The sequence below is a fragment of the Manis pentadactyla genome, chromosome 15 (genome assembly GCF_030020395.1).
Source record: "Manis pentadactyla isolate mManPen7 chromosome 15, mManPen7.hap1, whole genome shotgun sequence".
Lineage (NCBI taxonomy): Eukaryota > Metazoa > Chordata > Mammalia > Pholidota > Manidae > Manis > Manis pentadactyla.
In genome coordinates this window covers 68,128,010-68,155,404 of record NC_080033.1, presented here as the reverse complement: position 1 = coordinate 68,155,404, position 27,395 = coordinate 68,128,010, and the positions used below count along the sequence as shown (strand labels likewise).

The window sequence follows — 27,395 nt, the reverse complement described above, 5'->3', positions numbered from 1 at the left end:
ATGTATACAGGGGGCCCACCATCAAAAGCAGGGGCCCAGTCACCCATCGCTGCCCCAGGGACTCCTGAATCACAGCACCCGCAATGCGCCTGCTCCGGGGGAAGCTGTGGTGTAGGCAGCCTTGGACATGGAGGGAGGCGGGCCCTGAAGCACTGTCCCTTGCCCCATCTGCATCATTTACCCCACGGTCCTGGGGTCCTCCCCGAGGTCATGGCACGGCGGAGGAGGCGCAGCTGAGGGAGGGCTCTCAGCCCACCACTGCCTGGCAATGCTGGCCCGTCAAAGGGGAAGCAAGTCAGTGGCTGATCATGGTTAGAAGGGACAGGAGGGGTCGGTTATGGGCCTCAGAGGAGAAAGGAATCGGGTGAGCTGCCTTCTAGCATTTTCTCATTGCCCAGAGCGGCTGAGTCGGGTGGTCTTGCTCTGTGCATGTGTTCTGGGTTCAGACGCTGTACCATTATGAAAACATGAGACAATGAAAGGGGATTGATCACCCTGCCAGGCAGCAGCCTGTGCATGTGGAGCTGCCAAACACTTCTTGCTGCCTGCCTCTGTCTCTGCTTCCCATCCTTTCATCTCTCCACAGATATTTTTTGAGCACCTGTCATGTGTTAAGCTCTGGGAATATGTTAGGAATGAGCCGGCCATAATCCCTTCCTCCTCGGAGCCTGGAAGGAGCAGATCAGCGTGGGCACCTGCCTCGGTCGGCTCCACTGGCGACATCCTGGGGTCGAGGCGGGGAAGGAGGAGCAGCCATACACAGGGTGGCATTAGGGCTCTTTCACTGGCACCCTCGACTGTCTTCATGGACAAGCGTTATTACAAAGCAAATATGTGGCTGGCAGGGGGATGAAAGGCGGGCTCAAAGAGAACAGGGCCTGCTACCTCCCCTGAGGCCTGGGGCACCTCTCCCGTGTGCCAACACCTCACCTGGTCTTCCTTGGGAATGTACTCAGGAAAGGAAAGGTACCAAATGGAAAGTGGAAATGAGAAATTTACATTGTATCAACTGAGCTCATGTCAACCATGGGGCTTCCCTGGAGCCTCCACTCCCCAATACGTGGGGGCCACTCAGGGGCAAACCATCTGTATAATCTCAGCAGCCCAGCTAAGGAAGGAGGCCCCACCTACTTGTTTACACTCCCAGCATTCAACACTCACACACAGTTCTTTAACTAAACTTAGTATCAGTTTGAATCACACCAAGGTTGGTAGGGTCCCAGTGTAATCTTTTCTTAAAAAGGAATGGTGCATAAATCTGTTTTCAGTGCTCTGTCCAGATGCTCTGGAAGTAGACTTTTAAAACCACACTGAAGACAGGATGGCTACTCTGAAGTTCTCCAGAATTCAAGACAGGTAACTCCACAGTCCTGTGGTAGGAACCTGCCATATGCAAGTGAGTCACTGCAAACGCGCACCGAGATGAAACTGTGCACGCTGGAAAACAGCAAGGAAGGCTGATGGGCAACTTCTGTCCCTTTAAAGATGAGTCACTTGGAGTCACGTTTTACCCTTTCAGCAAACTGGAGGAAGAGAAGCTTATGGCAGCACTTGTAAGGAGACGAGGCTTGCCTAAATTCAGGGGCATCCCCTTGCTTCTGATTGCACTGCTGTTGCCTGGGTCGGCACTGAACTCTGGAAACCCTCACAGAAGAGTGACACTCTTCATTCATTTACATTGATTTTCCAATTTCCATTAAATTGTGTATGTCTGTTTTTTTTTCTTGGAGCTGTTTGTGTATTGTGGCTAGAAATGCTTAATACAACTCCCATAATTAAATACTTATTGCAATGTAACAAAAACCTGAATGAAAAGAGCATGAGCTTGAAACACATTTATCCCCCAAATAAACCTTAAAAATTGAATAAGCCACTGTATTACCAACTTGGTTTATAAATAGAGACCTACAAAACACTCCCTACCAGCAAGGAGAGCCGCTGAGATGGAAACAGCCCTGCATTCCATCTTTCCCTTGTAAGAAAATTTACAAGTACCACTGGGAGTATTAGGGACTATAGGAAAGCTGGTGTGTGTGTGTGTGTGTGTGTGTGTGTGTGTGTGCGTGTGTGTGTGCGTGTCTAATGTACATGCATGTGCATTAGACAGAGTTGGAAAGTCATTACTTGCTTCCAGAGAAGATAATAGGGCAGCCCAGAAGTCATAAAAATAGGGTGGGTTGAAGAGAAAGGGAGACAAAATGAAAGAAATTCACTCAATATGTTCTTTTTTTTCCCCCTACTTTCCTATTTTTAACTAGAAACAATTACATTCTCCATGTGACACCCACAGTTTCAATCCTCTCCCTCCTTTCCAATAATTTCCCATTTCAAGCTACTGTTTTCCATCCCTCAAGTGTGAAATCTTAGTGTCATGTCCAATTTATTCTTACCCACCTGCCAAAAAGCATATAATCCGCATTTTTAGGAGTGCTCAAATTGTGCTAGGCAGTGGGGATACAGACATGCATCTGATCACAGTCCCTGTTCTCAAGAAATTTACAGTCGAGGCCAGTGTTGCCCAACAGAATTGTCTGTGATGATGGCAATATTCTGTATCTGTCCTGCCAATACAGTAGCCACTAGCCGCATGTGGTCACTGAGCACTGGAACTGTGGCTAGTCTAAGAAACCGATGTCTACATTTTAATTTCAATTAATGTAAACTAAAACTTAAATAAGTACCTGTGACTATGGTTACTGTGTTGGACAATACAGGTCTAGACCACGAGGAAGGGGTCATGCTTTAGAGACAAATGCACTTAAAGGAACACGTGGCAATGCTGTGGGAGGGCCACCAGACAGTGCGGCCAGAGCCTCGGGGAGAGCGAGGCTGTGGAAGACTCCAGCGGAGGCGGGCAGCTCCTTAGAAGGCGTGGATCTAACCCAGATTCTTGTGAGGAGCTACAGTGTAGACAAGCAGACAGGGGAAGAGAAGGCGTTTCTGACTCAGGGATTTGTTTAATCAAAAACACAAAGGGAAAAGCACAGAGTCCATTTTGGAAACCCAGCAGTCACCGAGGGCAGATGGTGCTTGCAGAAGGTCAAGGGGCACTGCAGGGGGTCATGCCTGGGGATGAATAGGAGCAGACTGGGTGGGGGGAGGTGGGGGTGGTGGGCGAGGGGTGAAGGGCCAAGCATCCCCACTGAAGGCCGCCTGTGGTGAGTGACAGGGGGGACCTGGAACTAGGGAGAGAGGCCAGGGCAGAGGCACACACCATGGGGCACAGCAGGGCAGGAGCGCATGCCCCACCTAGAAGGGGGAGCTGCCACCAGCTCCATCTGACGGTCACGTGTGAGGCGACTGACTATCCACCTGTGGAAATGGAGCCCCAAATTGTCAGAATTTCTCATTTTCAGAAAGGCTGCAAGTCGGAATTTTTAAGAGAGACAGGAAATCTGAATTTTTTGACATGGCCGCTAATGTGAGACCTTCAAAACACCAAGGGCGAAACCAAAGAGCAAGTGTGTGGACTGACTGCGGTCCATGGGTCACCTGCCTGTCACACCTGCCCAGAGGGACGACCCACTGTGGGGGAGAGCGGAGCCAAAGGGGGAGAGAGGAGGCTCCAGGGGAAGACAGTGGCGCCCAAAGCAGAGCGTGTGCGAAAGAGGGACGTGCGTGGAAGCTGCCCACCTCCGCGATCCTGGAGAAAGCCGCCTCCCTCCCCGGCCTTCCTTCCGCCATCCCTCCCCACCCCTCTTGCAGACAGATAAGGAGAGGCAAGAGCCCAGCATCTCAAGGCCTCCTGAGTGAGTGGTCGGGAGGGCAGCTGAGGCATCAGCGGACTGAACACAAATGACCCCACAGGATACGGCCTTTGAGGGGGTGGCTTCGCTTCTGGATGGTGATAGACCATCTGCCTTGATAGATTTTTCCAAACCAGCCCCATGTCAGTATCTCGTTTCTGCCTCTGTGATACTCAAGGGCCGTTGCCTGAAGCCCCGCATCTCCCCCGGTGTGAGAGCCGTGTTCAATTCTCACGAAAAAGACAACATGTGCCTTTCAGCTCACCTCCCGGTCCAGCAGCGCGGGTGACACGACAGTGACAATGTCGCCTTTCTCCGGATCGATGTAGAACATGTTGGGAGACGGCTTGTCAGGCGTCTGCTGACGGATGTTGTACCGCAGGAGGGCATTGTCCGTGGCCGGGTCATCTGCATCGAAGGCTGTCACCCGCATCACCGTGGTCCCTAAGGGGCAGGACAGAACGGCAGGAGACGGTCACTCGGGGACAGCGATGCGCAGAGTCCTCCCCACTGCCTGGGCAATGGCAACGGAGTGATGTGCCAATCACTTTCCAAATTAAAAAAAGGAGATGGTTTCCAGAGCTCTGTTATGTTTTTGCTTTTCTTCCCACATCCCTCCCTGCCCCATCACATGGCAAGACTTGAAATAAAGAAAAGAAATCTTTGCTGTTCAGCAGATTGACAGCTCAATTTTTCCTTCTGCTGATATGCTGTTTATTTTTGCGGGCTTTCACTCCATTTCAATGTGACTACCTGACAATGGCTTTCATTTTAAAAGCTCCTATCGAAAGCCTATTATGTGTGGTGCCCTAGGCCAGGTGATGGGGAAATATAGGTGCAAAAAGGCACCTTCTGTGGTGTAGCAGGTCAGGGGTTAGTGAGAGAGACAGCATATAAAAATAAGGCAAGCTATTAAGTACATTGAGAGGGTTTTGTGAATACAGAGGGGAACACCTGCCCTATCCTGGGCCTCAGCAAAGGTCCTGAGGCAGGCACCTGAGTGTGAGTAGCTGCAAGCAAGCTGAAGGAGGGGGTCTCGAATGGGAAAGACCACCAGTTAGAGGGGATCCCAGCAAATGTGATTTGAACCTTCTCTGTGGCAGCCACCTTGTCCTGGGTCCTTTAGATTCAGAGACATTACAAAGATTAGGGTGACGTGGACTATTTGATTATGTCAAGGGTTGATAAGGGTGTCAGACCCTGGGTCTTGCTCACACACAGACATACTAAGGGGAATTGGTATTAGTCACTTTTTTTTTTTTTTTTAATAATTATTTTTTATTGAAGGGTAGTTGACACACAGTATTACATTACATGAGTTTCAAGTGTACAACACAGTGGTAGAACATTTATATACATAATTCTAGGTTCCAGCTATCACCCTACCAGGCTGTTACAATATCTTGACTATATTCCTTATGCTATACATTACATCCCGGTTACTAATTTATTTTACCATTGGAAGTCTGTCCTTTTTTTTTTTTTTTTTTTTTTGTGAGGGCATCTCTCATATTTATTGATCAAATGGTTGTTAACGACAATAAAATTCTGTATAGGGGAGTCAATGCTCAATGCACAATCATTATTCCACCCCAAGCCTAACTTTTGTCAGTCTCCAATCTTCTGAGGCATAACAAACAAGTTTTTACATGTAGAACAAATTCTTACATAATGAATAAGTTACATAGTGAACAGTACAAGGGCAGTCATCACAGAAACTTTCGGTTTTGCTCATGCATTATGAACTATAAACAGTCAGTTCAAATATGAATACTGATTTGGTTTTTATACTTGATTTATATGTGGATACCACATTTCTCTCTTTATTATTATTATTTTTAATAAAATGCTGAAGTGGTAGGTAGATACAAGATAAAGGTAGAAAACATAGTTTAGTGTTGTAAGAGAGCACATGTAGATGATCAGGTGTGTGCCTGTAGACTATGTGTTAATCCAAGCTAGACAAGGGCAATAAAACATCCACGTATGCAGAAGATTTCTCTCAGAACGGGGGGGTGAGGTTCTAAGCCTCACCTCTGTTGATCCCCAATTTCTCACCTGATGGCCCCCCTGCGACTGTGCCTGTCTTAGGTTGTTCCTCCCTTGAGGAATCTTACCCGTCTCTGGCTAACCAGTCATCTTCTGGGGCCATACAGGGAAATGTGAAGTTGGTAAGTGAGAGAGAAGCCTTATTGTTTGAAAAAGTTAGCTTTTTACTTCTTTGCATATTTATACCCTGTGGCTTCTATGCCCAGCATTTGTCTTGAGGTATCTTTACCACTTGGAAGAATTATGATACTCGGTAAATTTGATATGAGGCACAAATTCTATTTAAGGGTTGTAATTAGGAAGGAAGAAGAAAAGCTATAGAAGTAGCAGGCGGAAGAAAACATGGGAAGATTGATTATTTCTTTGATATATCTTCTTGTAGAGTAACTTCAGCATGTATAGGTTTTAAGCTACTACTTAAATTGCACACACACATTAACATAATAGGAGTATAGTTACATAACCAAAGCATATCTGTAATTACCAGCCCTCTGCAGTGAAACCAAGAAAACCGGTTAGGCACCTTAGGCATTTGTGAAAACTTATCTATGATATGGTGGATATTGTCCAAATGAACTTGAACAGTCTGAGAGAAATCAGACAAATTAAAACAACCCATTCCTGGGGACTGTTCACATGCCATATGTTCTTTTAACAATAAATAGTTTGTAGTTGTAAGACTTTGGAGCGCTACAATTTGCACTTCTCCAAATTCTTGGTTGAGTTCCAACAGTATAGATCCAGTCCAATTTTGTTGTTTTACTGTATGCACAGGCCAGCTTAGATATCTCCTTCCTCATTCCCATGGCAGGTCCAGGAACTGGTGGGATGAGTGCATCTACAGCTGTAGCAGTGCGTGGATCTTTGTTGGGGTTTTTTGATGACATTCTTCTGGCATGAGTCTTCCAGAGGGTGCAGATGTTGGAAGTTCTTTTTCATATCGTATCTTAGTTCATTTTCGGGGTAGCCCAATTAGGCTTTGATCCTCTGTATAAACACAAACAGACCCTTTGCCTACACTTTTATATGCCCTTTATACCCTTGTATAGAACTCGTTGGAGGTTACCACACAGGAACTGCCTTTTTTTTTTTTTTTTTTTTTTTTTTTGCTATCACTAATCTACACTTACATGACGAATATTATGTTTACTAGGCTCTCCCCTATACCAGGTCTCCCCTATAAACCCCTTTACAGTCACTGTCCATCAGCATAGCAAAATGTTGTAGAATCACTACTTGCCTTCTCTGTGTTGTACAGCCCTCCCTTTTCTCCTACCCCCCCATGCATGTTAATCTTAATACCCCCCTACTTCTCCCCCCTTATCCCTCCCCACCCACCCATCCTCCCCAGTCCCTTTCCCTTTGGTACCTGTTAGTCCATTCTTGAGTTCTGTGATTCTGCTGCTGTTTTGTTCCTTCAGTTTTTCCTTTGTTCTTATATTCCACAGATAAGTGAAATCATTTGGTATTTCTCTTTCTCCGCTTGGCTTGTTTCACTGAGCATAATACCCTCCAGCTCCATCCATGTTGCTGCAAATGCTTGGATTTGCCCTTTTCTTATAGCTGAGTAGTATTCCATTGTGTATATGTACCACATCTTCTTTATCCATTCATCTATTGATGGACATTTAGGTTGCTTCCAATTCTTGGCTATTGTAAATAGTGCTGCAATAAACATAGGGGTGCATCTGTCTTTCTCAAACTTGATTGCTGCATTCTTAGGGTAAATTCCTAGGAGTGGAATTCCTGGGTCAAATGGTAAGTCTGTTTTGAGCATTTTGATGTACCTCCATACTGCTTTCCACAATGGTTGAACTAACTTACATTCCCACCAGCAGTGTAGGAGGGTTCCCCTTTCTCCACAGCCTCGCCAACATTTGTTGTTGTTTGTCTTTTGGATGGCAGCCATCCTTACTGGTGTGAGGTGATACCTCATTGTAGTTTTAATTTGCATTTCTCTGATAATTAGCGATGTGGAGCATCTTTTCATGTGTCTGTTGGCCATCTGTATTTCTTTTTTGGAGAACTGTCTGTTCAGTTCCTCTGCCCATTTTTTAATTGGGTTATTTGTTTTTTGTTTGTTGAGGCGTGAGAGCTCCTTATATATTCTGGACGTCAAGCCTTTATCGGATGTGTCATTTTCAAATATATTCTCCCATACTGTAGGGATCCTTCTTGTTCTATTGATGGTGTCTTTTGCTGTACAGAAGCTTTTCAGCTTAATATAGTCCCACTTACTCATTTTTGCTGTTGTTTTCCTTGCCCGGGGAGATATGTTCAAGAAGAGGTCACTCATGTTTATGTCTAAGAGGTTTTCGCCTATGTTTTCTTCCAGGAGTTTAATGGTTTCATGGCTTACATTCAGGTCTTTGATCCATTTTGAGTTTACTTTTGTATATGGGGTTAGACAATGGTCCAGTTTCATTCTCCTACATGTAGCTGTCCAGTTTTGCCAGCACCACCTGTTGAAGAGACTGTCATTTCCCCATTGTATGTCCATGGCTCCTTTATCAAATATTAATTGACCATATATGTCTGGGTTAATGTCTGGATTCTCTAGTCTGTTCCATTGGTCTGTGGCTCTGCTCTTGTGCCAGTACCAAATTGTCTTGATTACTATGGCTTTATAGTAGAGCTTGAAGTTGGGGAGTGAGATCCCCCCTACTTTATTCTTCTTTCTCAGGATTGCTTTGGCTATTCGGGGTCTTTGGTGTTTCCATATGAATTTTTGAATTATTTGTTCCAGTTCATTGAAGAATGTTGCTGGTAGTTTCATAGGGATTGCATCAAATCTGTATATTGCTTTGGGCAGGATGGCCATTTTAACGATATTAATTCTTCCTAGCCACGAGCATGGGATGAGTTTCCATCTGTTAGTGTCCCCTTTAATTTCTCTTAAGAGTGACTTGTAGTTTTCAGAGTATAAGTCTTTCACTTCTTTGGTTAGGTTTATTCCTAGGTATTTTATTTTTTTTGATGCAATTGTGAATGGAGTTGTTTTCCTGATTTCTCTCTCTGTTGGTTCATTGTTAGTATATAGGAAAGCCACAGATTTCTGTGTGTTGATTTTGTATCCTGCAACTTTGCTGTATTCCGATATCAGTTCTAGTAGTTTTGGGGTGGAGTCTTTAGGGTTTTTTATGTACAGTATCATGTCATCTGCAAATAGTGACAGTTTAACTTCTTCTTTACCAATCTGGATTCCTTGTATTTCTTTATTTTGTCTGATTGCCGTGGCTAGGACCTCCAGTACTATGTTAAATAACAGTGGAGAGAGTGGGCATCCCTGTCTAGTTCCCGATCTCAGAGGAAATGCTTTCAGCTTCTCGCTGTTCAATATAATGTTGGCTGTGGGTTTATCATAGATGGCCTTTATTATGTTGAGGTACTTGCCCTCTATTCCCATTTTGCTGAGAGTTTTTAACATGAATGGATGTTGAACTTTGTCAAATGCTTTTTCAGCATCTATGGAGATGATCATGTGGTTTTTGTCTTTCTTTTTGTTGATGTGGTGGATGATGTTGATGGACTTTCGAATGTTGTACCATCCTTGCATCCCTGGGATGAATCCCACTTGGTCATGGTGTATGATCCTTTTGATGTATTTTTGAATTCGGTTTGCTAATATTTTGTTGAGTATTTTTGCATCTACGTTCATCAGGGATATTGGTCTGTAGTTTTCTTTTTTGGTGGGGTCTTTGCCTGGTTTTGGTATTAGGGTGATGTTAGCTTCATAGAATGAGTTTGGGAGTATCCCCTCCTCCTCTATTTTTTGGAAAACTTTAAGGAGAATGGGTATTATGTCTTCCCTGTATGTCTGATAAAATTCTGAGGTAAATCCATCTGGCCCGGGGGTTTTGTTCTTTGGTAGTTTTTTGATTACCTCTTCAATTTCGTTGCTGGTAATTGGTCTGTTTAGATTTTCTGTTTCTTCCTGGGTCAATCTTGGAAGGTTATATTTTTCTAGGAAGTTGTCCATTTCTCCTAGGTTTCCCAGCTTGTTAGCATATAGGTTTTCATAGTATTCTCCAATAATTCTTTGCATTTCCGTGGGGTCCGTCGTGATTTTTCCTTTCTCGTTTCTGATACTGTTGATTTGTGTTGACTCTCTTTTCTTCTTAATAAGTCTGGCTAGAGGCTTATCTATTTTGTTTATTTTCTCGAAGAACCAGCTCTTGGTTTCATTGATTTTTGCTATTGTTTTATTCTTCTCAATTTTATTTATTTCTTCTCTGATCTTTATTATGTCCCTCCTTCTGCTGACCTTAGGCCTCATCTGTTCTTCTTTTTCCAATTTCGATAATTGTGACATTAGACCATTCATTTGGGATTGCTCTTCCTTTTTTAAATATGCTTGGATTGCTATATACTTTCCTCTTAAGACTGCTTTTGCTGTGTCCCACAGAAGTTGGGGCTTAGTGTTGTTGTTGTCATTTGTTTCCATATATTGCTGGATCTCCATTTTGATTTGGTCATTGATCCATTGATTATTTAGGAGCGTGTTGTTAAGCCTCCATGTGTTCGTGAGCCTCTTTGCTTTCTTTGTACAGTTTATTTCTAGTTTTATGCCTTTGTGGTCTGAAAAGTTGGTTGGTAGGATTTCAATCTTTTGGAATTTTCTGAGGCTCTTTTTGTGGCCTAGTATGTGGTCTATTCTGGAGAATGTTCCATGTGCACTTGAGAAGAATGTATATCCCGCTGCTTTTGGATGTAGAGTTCTATAGATGTCTATTAGGTCCATCTGCTCTACTGTGTTGTTCAGTGCTTCTGTGTCCTTACTTATTTTCTGCCCAGTGGATCTATCCTTTGGGGTGAGTGGTGTGTTGAAGTCTCCTAGAATGAATGCATTGCAGTCTATATCCCCCTTTAGTTCTGTTAGTATTTGTTTCACATATGCTGGTGCTCCTGTGTTGGGTGCATATATATTTAGAATGGTTATATCCTCTTGTTTGACTGAGCCCTTTATCATTATGTAGTGTCCTTCTTTATCTCTTGTTACTTTCTTTGTTTTGAAGTCTATTTTGTCTGATATTAGTACTGCAACCCCTGCTTTCTTCTCACTGTTGTTTGCTTGAAATATGTTTTTCCATCCCTTGACTTTTAGTCTGTACATGTCTTTGGGTTTGAGGTGAGTTTCTTGTAAGCAGCATATAGATGGGTCTTGCTTTTTTATCCATTCTGTTACTCTGTGTCTTTTGATTGGTGCATTCAACCCATTAACATTTAGGGTGACTATTGAAAGATATGTACTTATTGCCATTGCAGGCTTTAAATTCGTGGTTACCAAAGGTTCAAGGTTAGCCTCTTTAGTATCTTACTGCCTAACTTAGCACGCTTATTGAGCTGTTATATACACTGTCTGGAGATTCTTTTCTTCTCTCCCTTCTTGTTCCTCCTCCTCGATTCTTCATATGTTGGGTGTTTTGTGCTGTGCTCTCTCTAGGAGTGCTCCCATCTAGAGCAGTCCCTGTAAGATGTTCTGTAGAGGTGGTTTGTGGAAAGCAAATTCCCTCAGCTTTTGTTTGTCTGGGAATTGTTTAATCCCACCGTCATATTTGAATGATAGTCGTGCTGGATACAGTATCCTTGGTTCAAGGCCCTTCTGTTTCATTGTATTAAATATATCATGCCATTCTCTTCTGGCCTGTAGGGTTTCTGTTGAGAAATCTGACGTTAGCCTGATGGGTTTCCCTTTATAGGTGACCTTTTTCTCTCTAGCTGCCTTTAACACTCTTTCCTTGTCCTTGATCTTTGCCATTTTAATTATTATGTGTCTTGGTGTTGCCCTTCTTGGATCCTTTCTGTTGGGGGTTCTGTGTATTTCCGTGGTCTGTTTGATTACTTCCTCCCCCAGTGTGGGGAAGTTTTCAGCAATTATTTCTTCTAAGATACTTTCCATCTCTTTTCCTCTCTCTTCTTCTTCTGGGATCCCTATAATACGGATATTGCTCCTTTTAGATTGGTCACACAGTTCTCTTAATATTGTTTCATTCCTGGAGATCCTTTTGTCTCTCTCTATGTCAGCTTCCATGCGTTCCTGTTCTCTGATTTCAATTCCATCAATGGCCTCTTGCATTCTATCCATTCTGCTTATAAACCCTTCCAGAGTTTGTTTCATTTCTGCGATCTCCTTTCTGGCATCTGTGATCTCTTTCCGGACTTCATCCCATTTTTCTTGCGTATTTCTCTGCATCTCTGTCAGCATGTTTATGATTCTTATTTTGAATTCTTTGTCAGGAAGACTGGTTAGGTCTGTCTCCTTCTCTGGTGTTGTCTCTGTGATCTTTGTCTGCCTGTAGCTTTGCCTTTTCATGGTGATAGGAATAGTCTGCAGAACTGGGACGAGTGACGGCTGGAAGGACTTCCTTTCTTGTTGGTTTGTGGCCCTCCTCTCCTGGGAGAACAGCGGCCTCTAGTGGCTTGTGCTGCGCAGCTGCACGCAGACAGGGTTTCTGCTTCCTGCCCGGCTGCTATGGAGTTAATCTCCGCTGTTGCTGTGGGCGTGGCCTGGCTCGGGCAGCTACTCCAAAATGGTGGAGTCGCGTTGGAGCAGGAGCTGCTGGGAGGCTATTTATCTCCGTAAGGGGCCTCCCTGCTCCCTGCAGCCCAGGGGTTAGGGTGCCCAGAGATCCCGGATTCCCTACCTCTGGATTAAGTGGCCCGCCCTGCCCCTTTAAGACTTCCAAAAAGCACCCGCCAAAACAAAACAACGACCACAAAAAAAAACAAGAAAAAAAAATTTTTTTAATTAAAAAAAAAAAAAAAATTTTTAATTAAAAAAAAAAAAAGGTGGTCGTTCGTTTTTCTTTATTCTCCGGTGCCAGCCTCAGGCCTCTGCTCACCGGTCTTTCTGCCCTGTTTCCCTAATATTGGGGTCCCTGTCCCTTTAAGACTTCCAAAAAGCGCTCGCCAAAACAAAGCAGCAAAAAAGCAAAAAAAAAAAAAAAAATGGTCGCGCGCTTTTTTTATGTCCTCTGTCGCCCAGCCTCCAGTGCCTGCTCACTGTTCTTGCTGCCCTGTTTTCCCAGTATCGAGGGCCCTGCACTCTGGCCCGGATGGCTGGGGCTGGGTGTTCGGCAGCCCTGGGCTCCGTCTCCCTCCCGCTCTGCCTGCTCTTCTCCCGCCGGGAGCTGGGGGGAGGGGCGCTCGGCTCCCGCGGGGCCGGGGCTTGTATCTTACCCCCTTCACGAGGCGCTGGGTTCTCTCAGGTGTGGATGTGGTCTGGATATTGTCCTGTGTCCTCTGGTCTTTATTCTAGGAAGGGTTGTCTTTGTTATATTTTCATAGATATATGTTGTTTTGGGAGGAGATTTCCGCTGCTCTACTCACGCCGCCATCTTCCGCCCCTCCCCGTATTAGTCACTTTTAAGGACAAATGAGCAGCAACTGGTGAAAAGAATGCTTTCATGCTTTTGGCACCCACCCTCGAGAGAAACACCTATATGTGCCAACAAGGGTCTCTGCAAGGGTGTTCATGGCAGGGTTGTCCATTGTGGTGAAACTTTTGGAAATGACCTAACTGTCCAGCAATAGAGGAATTGCTAAAATGGTGGTAGCCCCCCATTATGAGATATTTTGCAGTGGTTTAAAAAAGGTTGTAAATTTAAGGTGTTCTAATATGGAGGGCTCTCTAAGATAGTGCATTATGTGAAAAATATCAGATTGAAGACGTTATCCATAGTATATCATTTTTGCAAACCTGCTTGCACACAGAAAATTCCATAATAATTGGCACATATATTTTGCAGGTACAGTTGATGTCTGTAAATGAATAGAAGAGGGTCTAAAATGGTGAACTTCATGCTTCATTATGGCGGTTAAATCAGGGAAAAGAGAGCAGAGAGAGATTAAGAATACTGACAAGGGAAGGCATTGGCTCAGTCTGTAAGGTTTGATCATTTTTACAAGGAGAATGTGTTGCTTTTGTGGTTAAAATTTAATTGAGAAGGATTATCGTTATCAATAGCAATAGAAGGATGGTCTAGAACAGAATCAGGCACATTTGTGGGCTGGTCTTGACAACTATGAACCATCATATTTGGCTCAAGGTGACCTGCCCAGCCATAATTTTTCATTGCAGTTTACTCTTTTGTGAATATAGGGTCCCACCTTCAGATTCTGACCTCTTCTGGACCCACAAAATTCAAACCAACTGGTAAGAGGCAAAAGCAGTAGACCTATAGATCCCAGCAGGAATATACATTTACAGAAAATACTGACCCTTAAAGGAAAGCCAGAATTCGTCTAGCTCAGTCACCATCTCTATTCCTTTGTCTTATGTAACAGTGCTTCTCAAACCATCAAAGCCAGTGTATTTTTTTCCCACAATCGGAATCAGATTATCAGCCATTAGGTCTGATTGATCATGCAAACCAGGGGATCTGACCACCTGAGCTTTGGATGGATTTGTTAATCAGCCTCAGTTAATTCCTCCTGTGCTTGTTAAGCCAGATTCATCGACAGCTTTTCTATTCTACCTTGTTTCTTTGCCATTCTTTGTTTCTTTGTGAAATTGTCTCAAGGCAAATCTCAGGGTCCAATGCATGATTCTTGGCATGCATAGCCCCCTTGCCTCGCTCCCTGTCTTTGGGTGATGTCAGCACACAATTTGGCACTTGATTTTCCATTGAGGCACACTATGGAATCAAGGTTTTTTTCTCAGCTGAATGGTCTAGGCAGCCCCTCCCAGTCCATCAGCATTAGTGTGGAGTTTGACACTTCCTGGTCCAGGGAAATAGTCTTATTTGAGGATCTCTGTCAGAAATCAGAGGCCATTTTCAGGCCTGCAGTCTCACCCAGGGCCATGTAAAGTGAGCTCTGCATGGCCAAAGGCATGGAAGGACTGAGCACCAGGCCACAGGAACCTTCTTCTGTTCAGCATGCATGACCCAGTGACTTGCACTTTGGCAATGTCCAGTGAGTGCTGGACTGACAGAATCTGTATCCTATTAATCTGCCTTTAATTGAAGCCATAGATGAACAAGCAAAAGAAAATATAAATACAAACTCATCATGGTTTGCAGCTGTCATGGCTTGTGTTAAAATGATTAGAGGAAGCAAAAGAAAAGATCTCTCAGGTTGATGAATTTTCAGTTTTCAGCAGGAAATTCATTGATAATGTCTGGGTTGTTACTTTTATAAATTAGACAACATGATATAATAAAAGCTTATTCTGGAATATCCTCAAGGTTACCCAGAAAATGCTTTTTATTTTAATGAATTGCTAGAAAGCAAGTGAACTTTGTCTTAAGCCCTGCCTTTGTCTTAGTGCAGACGCGAATACTTAAAGGATTTGCTTCTGAGGCCTACCCCTGTAGGGACCAAATGGTGCCTACGTCACATAAATAGGCTTGCAGTATTGAAGAAAACCACAGTGGGGTAACATCTGGGTGCAAGTCTTCACTATGTGAACTTGGTCAAGTTCCGCAGCCCTTCCTGAGCCTTTATCTCCCTGTTTGGTATTAGTGACACTTCTCTTTGGCCATTGTATGGATTTAATGGGATAGTATATTCAAGAACTTGGTACAGTGCCTCTACCTTAGGCGCCTTTACTATAGAAGCTGCCCTGGGTTCTCATCATGCTGGTGCAGGCAGCAGCCATGGACAAAGGAACTCAGAGTGAAGGCTCCTTCCTGTTGAAGCAGGTGCCTGCTGCAGAGGGGCAGGTTCCCACACCCATCACCTCTGAGCTGCTCTGCCTCACCCTCTCCCTTCCCCCTTGCCATGGTCTAGTTTATAAATTGGGGTTTCTGCTGTGGAGATCACAAGTCTATACTAACACACCGGCGCACACACGTACTCACACACATTCTGTAGTCTACACTGGTTCTCGTATGGTACTCTTGTCTTTCTCTCTAGGATCCAAGCTCTGTCCTGAATCCCAGTCCATCTGGTGGGTCCAACACCCTGCTCTTGCCAGCCCTCTTAGGGGCTGGATCACAAGTTTCGTATTTCCAGGTTCTGCAATGGCTGGATAAACCCCCTAAACCATCATTTCCTAAATTGTATCCAAGGAGCTCTGGTTCCATGGGCTCAGCACAGAAACAAATTTGGGAAATCATGCATAACTACAGGGCAGCAGACTTCTGTCCTGTCCTAGAGGACTTGTTAACATCTTCCTAAGCAAGTGCCTGTTGCATTTCTCCAGGAGAGAGTAAACCTGCTGCATTTTCCACACACCTTTGTTGATGTCAAAGAAACATGCAGAATTTCCCACACTACTCTGTTGATGGAACCTCTTCATTTTAAGAACAGCTTTATAGGGTGAGGCACATGGTCCTAAATTGGAGCTCTTGGAGGGACAGGCTATGTTTTGTTCATCTTTGGAAGCTTGATATCTGATATGCACTAGCTCCTCTGTCCATGTTCTTTGAATATAGTTGAATTCTTGCAATTCACTGCAGCTTTGCCTTACTTCACACTGACCAGAAACCATGAATTACTTGCTGCTGAGAGAGAGGACAATGTTGTCTGGACATTTTTCACAACCAGGCCTGTTTCCCTGCCATCTCTAAGCTCTTTTTTGCCTCTTAGAGGCCTTTGTTGGAATTGGATTCAGCAGTCTTATGCCAGTTCCAAGCCCAAGACTGACATTCAGCAGGTGAGCACCAGGACAGCTTTCCCAGTGCCTCTGGGAGGTACCTGTGCCTCACTCTGGGCCTGAGCCCACATCCCAAACTTTAAGAAGAAGTCCAGATTCATGTCCAGCAGCCCAAAGGCTTCTCCACTGTGCTTATCTTGTGCCTGTTTGCTTCCTGATAGCAGAGAAATGATAATTATGTGATAGACATATGTGTGGGTCCTCCACACAGTACATTTGTCTTCTCCCCATCACAATATTCTCCTGAATGTCAAAATAAATGATAATCACCATGCCACTCCCAGAGCCAGATGACCTCCAAAGTAAAGTAAAGGAATAGCAGGCTGCTAGTTGAAAGTCTCAAGTTGGGCTGTCATTTCCTTTTGTGGAAGGACATGGCCGGCAAATTGACAGGCTGATAAATAATTAGGATTATTTTGTCTTGTTCAGAAAACCCCTTCCTCTTGGCTGTATTTTTCTGATTAAATGAAAGTGCTGCCTAGTATCACAACCTTTCAAGCCAGTGTTTGAATTTTGCTTCCCCATGACTCCAAGCGCCCTCACACCCTTGAGAAGCAGAGTGCAGATCTGAAGGTGTGAGCTGTTTACAACCTCCATGAAAGGTCAGCCAACTTCAAGGGTGGGCTCTGAAAGATGCCTTGCTCTGTGCCACGGGTGACAAAATTATTCTGTTCCTGAAACTTCTTCTGCTTCATCCCAGAACATTTCCTTGATCACAAGTGTCAGACGCCTTTCCCTTTTCTAAAACCATGTTCCCAGAAGCCAATAAATAAAACATTAAGCACGAATGTTCAGGTCTATAGTTGGCACCAGATTTCTGATAGCACAGTTGGGGTAATTGTAGGCTTTCCAGGGAGATGTGTGATATGAAAACCAATACGATCAGAGTTGGCAGATATCAATAAGTGAAGTCCCTAGATGTGACAAGATTTCATACCGTCATAAAATGCCAAACTCGTGAGAGGAGGCAGTGCCTTCTAACACCACCCAAATACTGATATCTGCAATTAAAGTATCTAAGAGGTGTGCCTCAAAGGTTACTAAGAAGAGAGTGTGACCATGGATACTGCACTGTGAATGACGCCTCGTGTGCTTACTCCTCACATCAGAAGAGAAGCCCTTAGACTGCCGACACCTCCACTTGCTCAGCCCGGCAAGCAGGACATAGAAGCATCTTGTGGTACACCTACTTGGACAGATACTGATTTGAAACTAAATTCCTTTTGAAACCTTTTAGTTCGAAGGGGTTCTCGGCATCCTTGTTCCAAATGTTCAACCAGAGAATTCAAGATGTGGGAAGACAAACCAGCCAGTAGAGGCATCCAGGAAAACCCTGGCAAACCAGAATGAGTTTTGCTACCCTACAGGCCAAGATAGAGATGCACCTCATGGCCATGACTGTCAGAGACCAGACATCTGCTGCAAATGTGCCTTTAGTGGCCTGGGACACAGGCCGCAGCCACCCATCCACCTCACTACCTCTCACCAATCTGGGACTGCTTTCTGACCAAGAAGTGGGCACACCCAGTTCTCTCCTACCCGTCTTAGTGGTGAAGAAAGAGAACTAGGTGTGCAAAGTCCAAGCAGGACAGTGTTGGTGGTGGGGTTAAGGACATGGGCTGTCTAGCTTTCAATCCCCGCCTTACTGTTTACCAGCTGGGCAGCCTTGGGCGAATTCCTTTACTTTGCTAAACCTCAACTTTTTCATTTACAAGACAGCAGCAGCTTAATGGGCTGTGGTGGGCACTGAATTAATTCACGCAGTATTTCTCAGTTTTTTTTGTTTTCATTATTATACCCAATCCCAGAGTATTTTTAGATACATTTACAACTTGCCATCACCTGCTTAGATATACTGGATATCTATTTATGTACTATGGCCCTTTAGGCCCTTTAGAAGGCCACAGACCTTTGTAGTATCTAATATTTTAATGTTCCCCTAAGCACTAATTTTCTTCTCCCTGGGGGTGATGTTGTCCCTGTTGAGAATGCATATAAAGTCCAACCCTTGGGCAATGGTAAATACTCATGAGATTTAAGTTTTATCATTATTTTCATTGACTGCTGCAATTTGCAACTCAGTTCTGGGGGGACCTACTGCTGTGTGCAACAGATGAACAAAATGTCTTGTGGGACCTGCACACTTAAGAGTGCAACTCATACTAGCTCTCAGATTCAACTCAGGATCTGTAGAAGCAGGAATTAATTAGAATCTCATAATTAATCATAATTTCATAATTCCTGTCTTCCGTTAGGCAAGCCTACAAACTTCTGTTGAGTGCATGCATGCATGAATCAGCTTCCCCTGCTCTTGTCAATGTTTCCATGTACATGGAAATTAATAGGGAATTTGCCAAATGATTAGTTGACAAAAGATAACCAAACCAACTTGACGGGGATCCAGAGGCGGCCCGCAGTGCGTTCCTGAAAAGTCACCATGTAATGAATCGTCAATAATGTCTATCTTACTTTCCCACTGAGTGGCATTAGCACTTCAGACCTGGTCTATCTTCATTTGAGGGGGTGTCCAATTGTAAGCTGCTCCTCATGATTCACTTTAAATGTTTCCACTTATCTCCAAAGCCCTCTACAAGTCCGTGGAGTGAAGAAGGCGGTGGGCTTTCTGCTCTGGGCATAGAGATTATTGAAGAAAGCCCTGTCCAGTTCGCCAGAGGGCCGAGAGAAGAGGTGCTCCCAGTCTGACTTTGGGGAGGAGGAAAGGTGGAAAGCAGGCTTAGACCCGAGGAAAAGCCTTGGACTTTAGTTCTGTCACTATGGCTTCTTTTGAGGGTGCTGCCCTCTGTCCCCCGTTATCTAGGGATTGTCATTCACCGGCACAAATATACTTCTCACATTCTTCTTATGGTGATTGGGCTGTGCATTGAACTCAGAGAGTCCTTGATGAGGAGAGTTTTGATGAAGATGTCAGGGACCTTTGACCTCCCCTCTGACAAGTAACTTACATGAGTGAAGTTAATTCAGGACGATTGGCAGTGGTGGGGACTGTGGCAAACTGGAAGGTGGACGCCTTGCCCAAGGGACAGCTGCCTTTTAGTTCAAGGTGCATTTCTGAGATGGAAGTTTGGAGAAGCCAGACCTTTTAATTTTTTTCTTAATTTTTCAAGAAAAGGCAGGAAATTAGATTTTTTTATAAACTATCAAAATGTTACATGTGAGACACTAGTTCAAAAAAAAAACCAAAAACCAGCAGATCACTGAGAGAGAATAGGAAGGCCAAACTAAACAGGTTATAGCAGACTTGGGTCCAAGGCTCACCTGTTTCCAGCTTTTGACCTTGACTGTCAGTAGAGCCAATTCTTTTCCACAGAGACATGAGGTACTTGTTAATGTGTCCTCTGGTGATAGATTACAGCTTAAGGAAATGACACACCCACTGTAAACAGTTGGCCCTTCTTCCTTCTACCTCCCTTCTGGAACAAGTCAGTTCCCTCATGTGGTCCTCAGACCCAGAAAAGTGGGGGGCACTACAATATACATGATGCACCTTCCTTGATCCTATAGCGATGACAGGAGGTATGTTACACTGTTAAGTCTGTTGTACAGAGGAGGAAATGAAGACAGAGAAGCCACAAAGATAGTCACTCCATGAGCCATGATTTGAACTCTACTTAGCTAAAGGGTCCATGGCCCAGACTGTGAGTACTGCTCAGTACTCATTCTTCCTTTCTTCCTTAGGAATAAAACCCTGATTTTAGCTGGCTGCATTGCTGACTAGCTGAGATATTAGCTGTCTCATCTTCTCTGACAGCCAATGTGACCCAGGCTAAAGTCTAGATACTGAGATATAATCACAAATATCATGTGTGAGACTCCTGGTTAAAGTACCTTAAAGGGACCTCAACCAAGAGGTGTGCGCTTTTGTAACACCTCACCTCCTCTCATCACTTCCTGTTGCCTGGAATGCAGATGCAATGACTATAGCTACAGCAGTCATTTTGGACCATGAGGCAGCCCTTCTAATAGAAGCCACATCATGGGAACGCAGAGCAGAAAGACAGAAGGAATCTGAGTCCCTGAGTCTCTAGTGACCATGGAGCTTCAAGGGAAGCCTGGAATGCCTCCCTCCAAGAAATAAATGAGAAAAAAGTAAAAGCCCATCTTGATTGAGCCATTGTCATTTGGGGTTTGCTGTTCCACTAATCTGCTCTGATAAAGGCAGGAAGTAAAGGGAGCAAAGATGGCAGAAAATAACTACATTTTATTAAATACTTAATATTTGCTTGAAAGTAAGCTTTGTTGCTTTAGCCTTGAGCTAGATGACACTAGTTTAGACAAAAGTGGAAACATCCAATCAATTCCTCAGGTATTTTCAAATATTCAAATTGGTTTCCACTCACCTAAAATGTCTTGAATGCAGAGACAATCTGTCAGGAGGTAAGATATTCTATTAGTGGCCCCCAGCAAATCACACCTCCTTATAACTATGCTCTCATATTGTCCCTTCCACAGCTGATGGTGGGTTTAGCCATGTGACTTCCTTTGGCCAATGGGACACATGGAAACATCATACACATGGAAGCTTGAAAGTGTCTGTGTATTGGGACTTGTCCTCCTGGAACCCAGCTGCCATCAAAAGGTATCTGGGCTCTTCTGGAGGGGCCCTGTGTCTGGGAATTAATGCTCCCTGGCTGACAACCCCAATTAACCATCAGACATGTAAACTGAGGTCACCTGGGGTCATCCAGCCCTGGTTGAGCTTCCAGATGACAACAGCCACATGGGCAACCTCAGGTAAGACCAGCATGGGACCCGCTCAGCTGAACTCATTCCACCTTGCAAAATCACTAGCAAGTTAGTGGGTGTTATTTGAGGGCACTAACTTTTGGTGTGCTTGATTATACAGCAGTAGGTAACTGGTAACGGAGTGTAAATGGATTAATCTTCACATACAAGCTAGAAAGTAATGTATGATTTCAAAAATAAAATTGATTTTTAATGTGGAAGTTGCCATTTTAAACAACCAAATGAGCACAGTCTACTCAAGGTGTGGACCAAAATAAAAATGGAGAGATGTGGGCAAAAAAAATTGCTGAGAATAAAATGCAACCTATTTCCCAAATGTTGGGCTTTTGGGGCCACGAATTATGCCACTGCTAAATCACTGTAATATGTTAGCCACTGAGTATTTCAGCTGCGTAACAATTTTTTTTTTTTTGGTAAAGCACTTAATCAAACTGGCACAAAGTATATACTCTTGATGCAGTTTTGAGTAAGTACCTTCACATCGGAAGACGACTCTGTTTTTACAAATGAGAACATCTTAAATCTGAGACAGTTGCTCATTCCTTTAATAGCGGCCATGAGCGCCTGCACGCAGCCGTAATGACCACAGGCTTGATTTGAAGCACGATCGACTTCGCCTCCCACATTTGCTTTATCTCCCTGGAGCTAGTTAGTTTTTTTAAGTACAAATTGACAGTCAAATATGTAATAACTTATGACACGTTGAGCGTTGTCTCCCATCTGTTTTCGAAGGTTGTTTATTTTCATACCGATCAAGAGATGGGGGTGCCAGAACCACCTTGCAGTTATTTCCATCCCTCAACTGCTCTTGCTCATCATCCAATCTTCACAGGGCCTTTGCCCTGCTTTTCTGGCAAGCTATTGCTTAATTGAGCTGCAACAGGCCGGATTTCAGATAACTGTATTCTTTTTTCTTTTTTTTTTTTTTTTAGGATAGCACAGCAGAGGCTTTTATTTAGAGATAAAGCAGGAAGACAGAGCTCCTGGCTCAGGCCAGGAGGGGACAAGAGAGTCCCCCAGGTAACTGTTTTTGAGCTAGAAGGTAGCACCTGGTTAAAGCAGAGGTCCTATCTCTGATTCAATTTATTGCCCTAATTTCTTCATTTCACTGAGAATTTTAAGTTAGTATTTTTTCTCAAAAGCTTTTTAAAAATTCTTTTTAATCTTTTTGTCATTTCTTTATATGCAGCTCTTTTAAACAGACAGAGCATACTCTGATAAATTAACTTGTCTTGCATAAAACACTTTCAAAATGGAATTTTAAGTGGAATCCCTACCCCTAATATTCCAAAGCAAAAATAAGAAAATCTTTGTATTGGATTAGCATGAAGTAGCTGAAATTCTCAAAAATGAAAATATTTTTTCCATAAAATTCTAGGAAAAACAATAGCAAAGTGTGTATTTTTTATTTGTTTGTTTTTTTGGTTTGTTTAACCCATGTAAGGGATTTTTAAAAAGTAATCTAGCTCTCTAGTGGTTTTCAACTGGGGGTGATTTTATCTTTCAGGGAACACTGGACAATGTCTGGAGACATTTCTCGTTGTCACAATGGGGGTAGGACGTGTGCCAGGGGCACCTAGTGGGCGGAGGCCGGGGATGCTGCTAAAAGCACCCTCCAGGGCACAGAACAGCCTGAGATGGTGTCGTCTTTTCCTACATACATACACACACACATACATACATATGTATATATATAACACAATGTTATACACAGCAGTGATAGTAGTATAACTCTATTTGGGTTCCAGTGTGTGTAAATATGTGTAAAAATCACCTCTATTCCCACACATCCCACCAAGTAATTCTCAAACACCAGCAGGGTGTCCGAGAACTCAATTCAATTCTGATGCTGTCTGCCCAGAGACAGCACGAGATTCCCCAGGATAAGGGCTCCGTCCTATAAGCGTGCCCTCCACCCCCAACTCCAGATGCCGGTCGCAAGCCCCTGGCAGTTACCTGTGCTTCTGACATACTGGCTACAGGTTGGAGGTTCCCACTACCTTCCCCTTAGGTTTGATTCATTTCCTAGAATGAATCAAACCTCACAGAACTCGAGAAAAACACATTTACCAGTTTAATAAAGGATACAGGTTAGCAGCCAGATGAAGAGAGATACAGGGCAAGGTCCCAAATAAAGGAGCGTCTGTGTCCGTGGAGCTTGGGGCCTGGCTCCATAGCACGTGGAGGCCTTTGGTTCCCAAGCTTAGACGCACTCCGACTGAGAAGCAAGGATCCCACTGAGCAGACAGACAAGCTATTCTCAGGGGGTTTTGTGAGGGCTTCATTGCATAGCCATGATTGACTGCATCACTGGCCATTAGCTGATTCAGCCTCCAGCCTGTGCCCTTGGGTGGGGTTGGGGTCCAAAAGTATCTCGTTAACATGGCAAAAACACCCATTTCACCTTTAAGACTCTGTAGTGTTTTCAGGAACTGTGGATGAAGACCAAATATACCTGGGAAATATGTATTTGGTCATATGAATGACCAAATATGTATTCTTATGACTCATCATATTGCACAGCCCTCAACAAAGGATTATGCAGCCCAAACGCTGACAGTGCCGGGGATAGAAACCACATCACTGCTAAGTGTGTCTAAAAGTAATGGCACTTTTAAAATCCTGCACTCAGACAATTTAACCACAACAATTCGCCTCTTTTATTGGAACTCTCTCTTCTAGATATGAGATTCATGGATCACAGAGATACTGTCTCTTCTGAATTTATTCTCTAAACAATGGCTCATATACTAGTACCAGCTAATATGCAAATATACATAGTATACAATGTTTGAGAATATGCCAATACTAAAAAGTCATTTAGCATTTTTGGTTAAATTTTGTATTAACTCAAAACATGAAAATCTTCAAAGTTACCAGGATCATGCTTTGTATGCAGTAAAAGTTTAATAAACATTTTCTAAATGCATGAGTGAATAAATAAATGAGTAAGGTGGATGAATAAATAAAGGATGGATTTTTAAAAAATAATCTTTCTTCCATTACAGCTTGAGGTAATGATGAAGGTGGCATAGCAAACAGGTAAATAATTAATGCTTGATTGCACTAAATATTAATCCCTAAGTAAATTCTGAACAATAGGCCTAGTGTCCCTATCATTTCTATCTGTTTTAAGGGCAAAGGATAAGCAGTTCTGCTCTGTAAAAACATGGACTGTGTTAGGCTAGACTGAGATAACAAGCCTATCCTGAACCGTGGATGAAGACCAAATATACCTGGGAAATCATCAAACCAAATTTACGTGACAGCAGGTGTCTGCCCATTTTACAGGTGAGGCGGCCGAGGCTGTGGTGGGCTTGCACGTATTGCCCAATATACCTAGGCCTATTGTTCAGAATATACTGTGTTAGGCTAGACTGAGATAACAAGCCTATTTCAATGGCTTGGCATAGAGGGTTCATTTCTCCCTCCAATTCAGTCCATTCTGAGGGCTCCCTTTCAAGGGCAGTTCCTTTTCTATTTGAAAGTAAGGGTCCGGACCCCTCCTATCTGGCCGCCTTGTCATACTGGGAGCAGGTGGTTTCCTGACTGTTGGGGGAGGAGTAGAGAGCTGCAGAGCCACGTGCCGACTCACTGAATGTGTCAGCCAGAAATGGCTGCAGGGTTGGCCCCGATCTGGTGTGCACAATGAGCTCACAAACAGGGCCGGCCTTGTGCGTGCGTGACCTGGGTGCGGTCACCCAGGGCTCTGTGCTTGGAAGGGCCCCCGCTTGGCTTAACACTCTGCTGTCATCCTCTTGACGTTCTCAATAATTGTGCATTTCTCCTACAAATGATGAAGCCGGTCCAGATCAGAAGCCTGGAGCCAGGCCCACCAGAGGACTGGGACATGTCCCGGGCACTGAGACGCTCGGCAGGTAGCGGGCGTTTTGGTCAGTGATCCTGCCTTCTGCCAATCAGGCCACAGCACAGCGGCCTTCATTTCCATCATTTAGGGCTCAAGCGGCCCCTGTTCATGGAGCTCGGCTCCCCCAACAGGCTCGTCCTGACCAGGTGGGCCAGACCGGTCTGCTGCCCCGGCGTCCAGCCTGCTGAGTGGCAGCTCCTGCCTCCCCAAGCTCTGGGTTCCTGCTCAGGTTTCACACCGAACTTCTCTTCCGGCTCCCAGCTCTAGAGCTCGCTTTAGACACAGAATGCTGCTGTTTCCCTGGCCTCTGCCTCGGTTTGCTGGCCCTTACACTACTGTCTTCTTCTTTTTAACTAGATTCTCCTGCCCAGCTTTCCCCTTGACAGCCTGAGCCCCACCAGATGTGGGTCACACCCCACTGTGACACTGAGGGAATCCCAGCATGGGACTATGTGCTTCAACCCTGTCTGCTCATTTGAACCGTCTGGGAAGATTCAAAAACCCTCCTGATGCCTGGAACTCACCCACAGAAATTCTGAATCCACTGTGCTGGCATGTGGTCTGGATAGTGAAATCTTGGGAATAGAGGAGGTTAGGCAGATGGAGACCCTGACACCCTGTTCGCTGGCTACATGATCAGGGCAATATGTGCAAGCCCACCACAGCCTCAGCCACCTCACCTGTAAAATGGGCAGACACCTACTGTCACATAAATTTGGTTTGATGATGTGTGTAAAATATAGGAGGGCCTGACGAGGCCACCTTGGCAGGAATCCCAGAGAGGAAAGTGACCGTTTGGACCTGCTCTGTGCCAGGAGTAGTCTCCCAGTAGCCTTGCCAGGCAAACTGATGGAGGGAGATGGCGACAGAACTAGAGGCTCAGAGAAGTCAGTGAATGTGTCTGTCTCACTGCTGGCCGGTGGCTGACCAGCTTCTTAGGGGCCACACAGATGCCGTAGGTGTAGGTGGGATGCCGTAGGGGGCACAGGTGCCAAAGAGCTACCTTTACTGAGGGCCCCACTGCACAGAATGTTGGGGCATCACAACCACTTTACCCTCCCAACCACCCTGTGAGGTGGGTATCATCAGCCTTATTTCACAGAGAGAGGAACTGAGGCGGACGGCGGTGGAAGCACTCGCCCTTTGGGGTTATCCAGCCAGTAAGCAGACAATCCAAGTGCCTGCTCTTGGTGCTCAGACATTTCAGATTGCATTTTGCAGGGGGAATAATTAATTTTCACCTCTTCCTGCAGACTGGGTACTGAACACCTGTGCTCTGACCTGCTGGAGCTTGTCTGGTGCATCTTTGAGCCACGCTGGGGAGCCCAAGGGCCAAGCATGGCCCGGATGCCGAGTTACAGTGCAGAACAGATGATCAGCGACCCCAGCATGGCACCTGTTAGGTGAATAACCTGCCTGACGTCATGGGCATGATCAGCGAGGGGCTCGGGGAGACTGGCATGGGGGTGGGGGTGGGGCTGGCAATTACTGCAGTAACAAGATGAAAATGAGCCAGGGTGCTGAGAAATGGCACGCCCGAGACTGCAGACCGCTTTCAGTGGGAAGAGAGTGCTGGCAAATTGCTAGCAGAGCTGTAATGCTGCTGATTTTGCAAACATGTGTTCTTCAACTTGATAAGTAAATACATACTGGGTAACATGGTGATGTTGCAAGCTGTTGTTTTATGGCCGGGAAGTCAGCCCCCTGTGATTGATGCTAGCAATGAAAGTATTTATAAAATAACACTGAATTAGAAGGAATCTCTTTATGAGTCTGGGGAAATGGATCTTTTATGAAGAATAAAACTTGATGGAGCTTTATCAGGGTCACAGAAATCTGAGATTAAAACACGCTGGGATTGAGGTCTTGGGAGCCTTGTGGACACCTGGGCTGCGGGGAGGGTGGTAACGTGTCTCCCTGACGATCTGTGTCACGTGGAACTGGAGCGTCATTACCACTGGCCGTGTTTATTTCTCTCCATGGTGGATGTCACTTCTGAAAGCTGCACCGCCTTCCCCAGGCCATCAGGACACCACTCGAGAATAATGTAGACACATGAAACTAAATGACTCACCTTTGGTGGCATTCATGGCTCACTGAATGGAGCAGGGTCAGGTACACAGTAGGTGCCTGGTAAATCTTTGGTTATGGGATGAATGGAGAGCAGATCCAATAGTGTCTGGCTCACTCTGCATGAATATTTTCTCATTTCATTTTTATTTTTAAATTGTTTTCTCCATGTATGTGTTTCGGCCTTCTAAGGGTGCCCCCTTTCCAGACTGGAATGTTCTCTTCTTGGAAATAGTCTGGCCAGGGAAAGAGCAAAGGCACCTGCTCCCCAAGCCAAGAGGACCAATAGGTACACAAC

At 44.6% G+C, this 27,395-nt stretch overlaps 1 protein-coding gene across 3 annotated transcripts in view; it reads right to left on the bottom strand.

Moving 5' to 3' along the window:
* The window catches only part of CDH13 (cadherin 13), a 1,152,846-nt gene that overhangs the window by 200,023 nt on the left and 925,428 nt on the right, over positions 1 to 27,395 (bottom strand). For all 3 annotated transcript variants that reach the window (XM_057493261.1, XM_036909367.2, XM_057493262.1), the window contains exon 7: positions 4,012 to 4,190. In XM_057493261.1, coding sequence (XP_057349244.1) covers positions 4,012 to 4,190 — 179 coding nt within the window. The remainder of the gene's footprint in view (positions 1 to 4,011; positions 4,191 to 27,395) is intronic.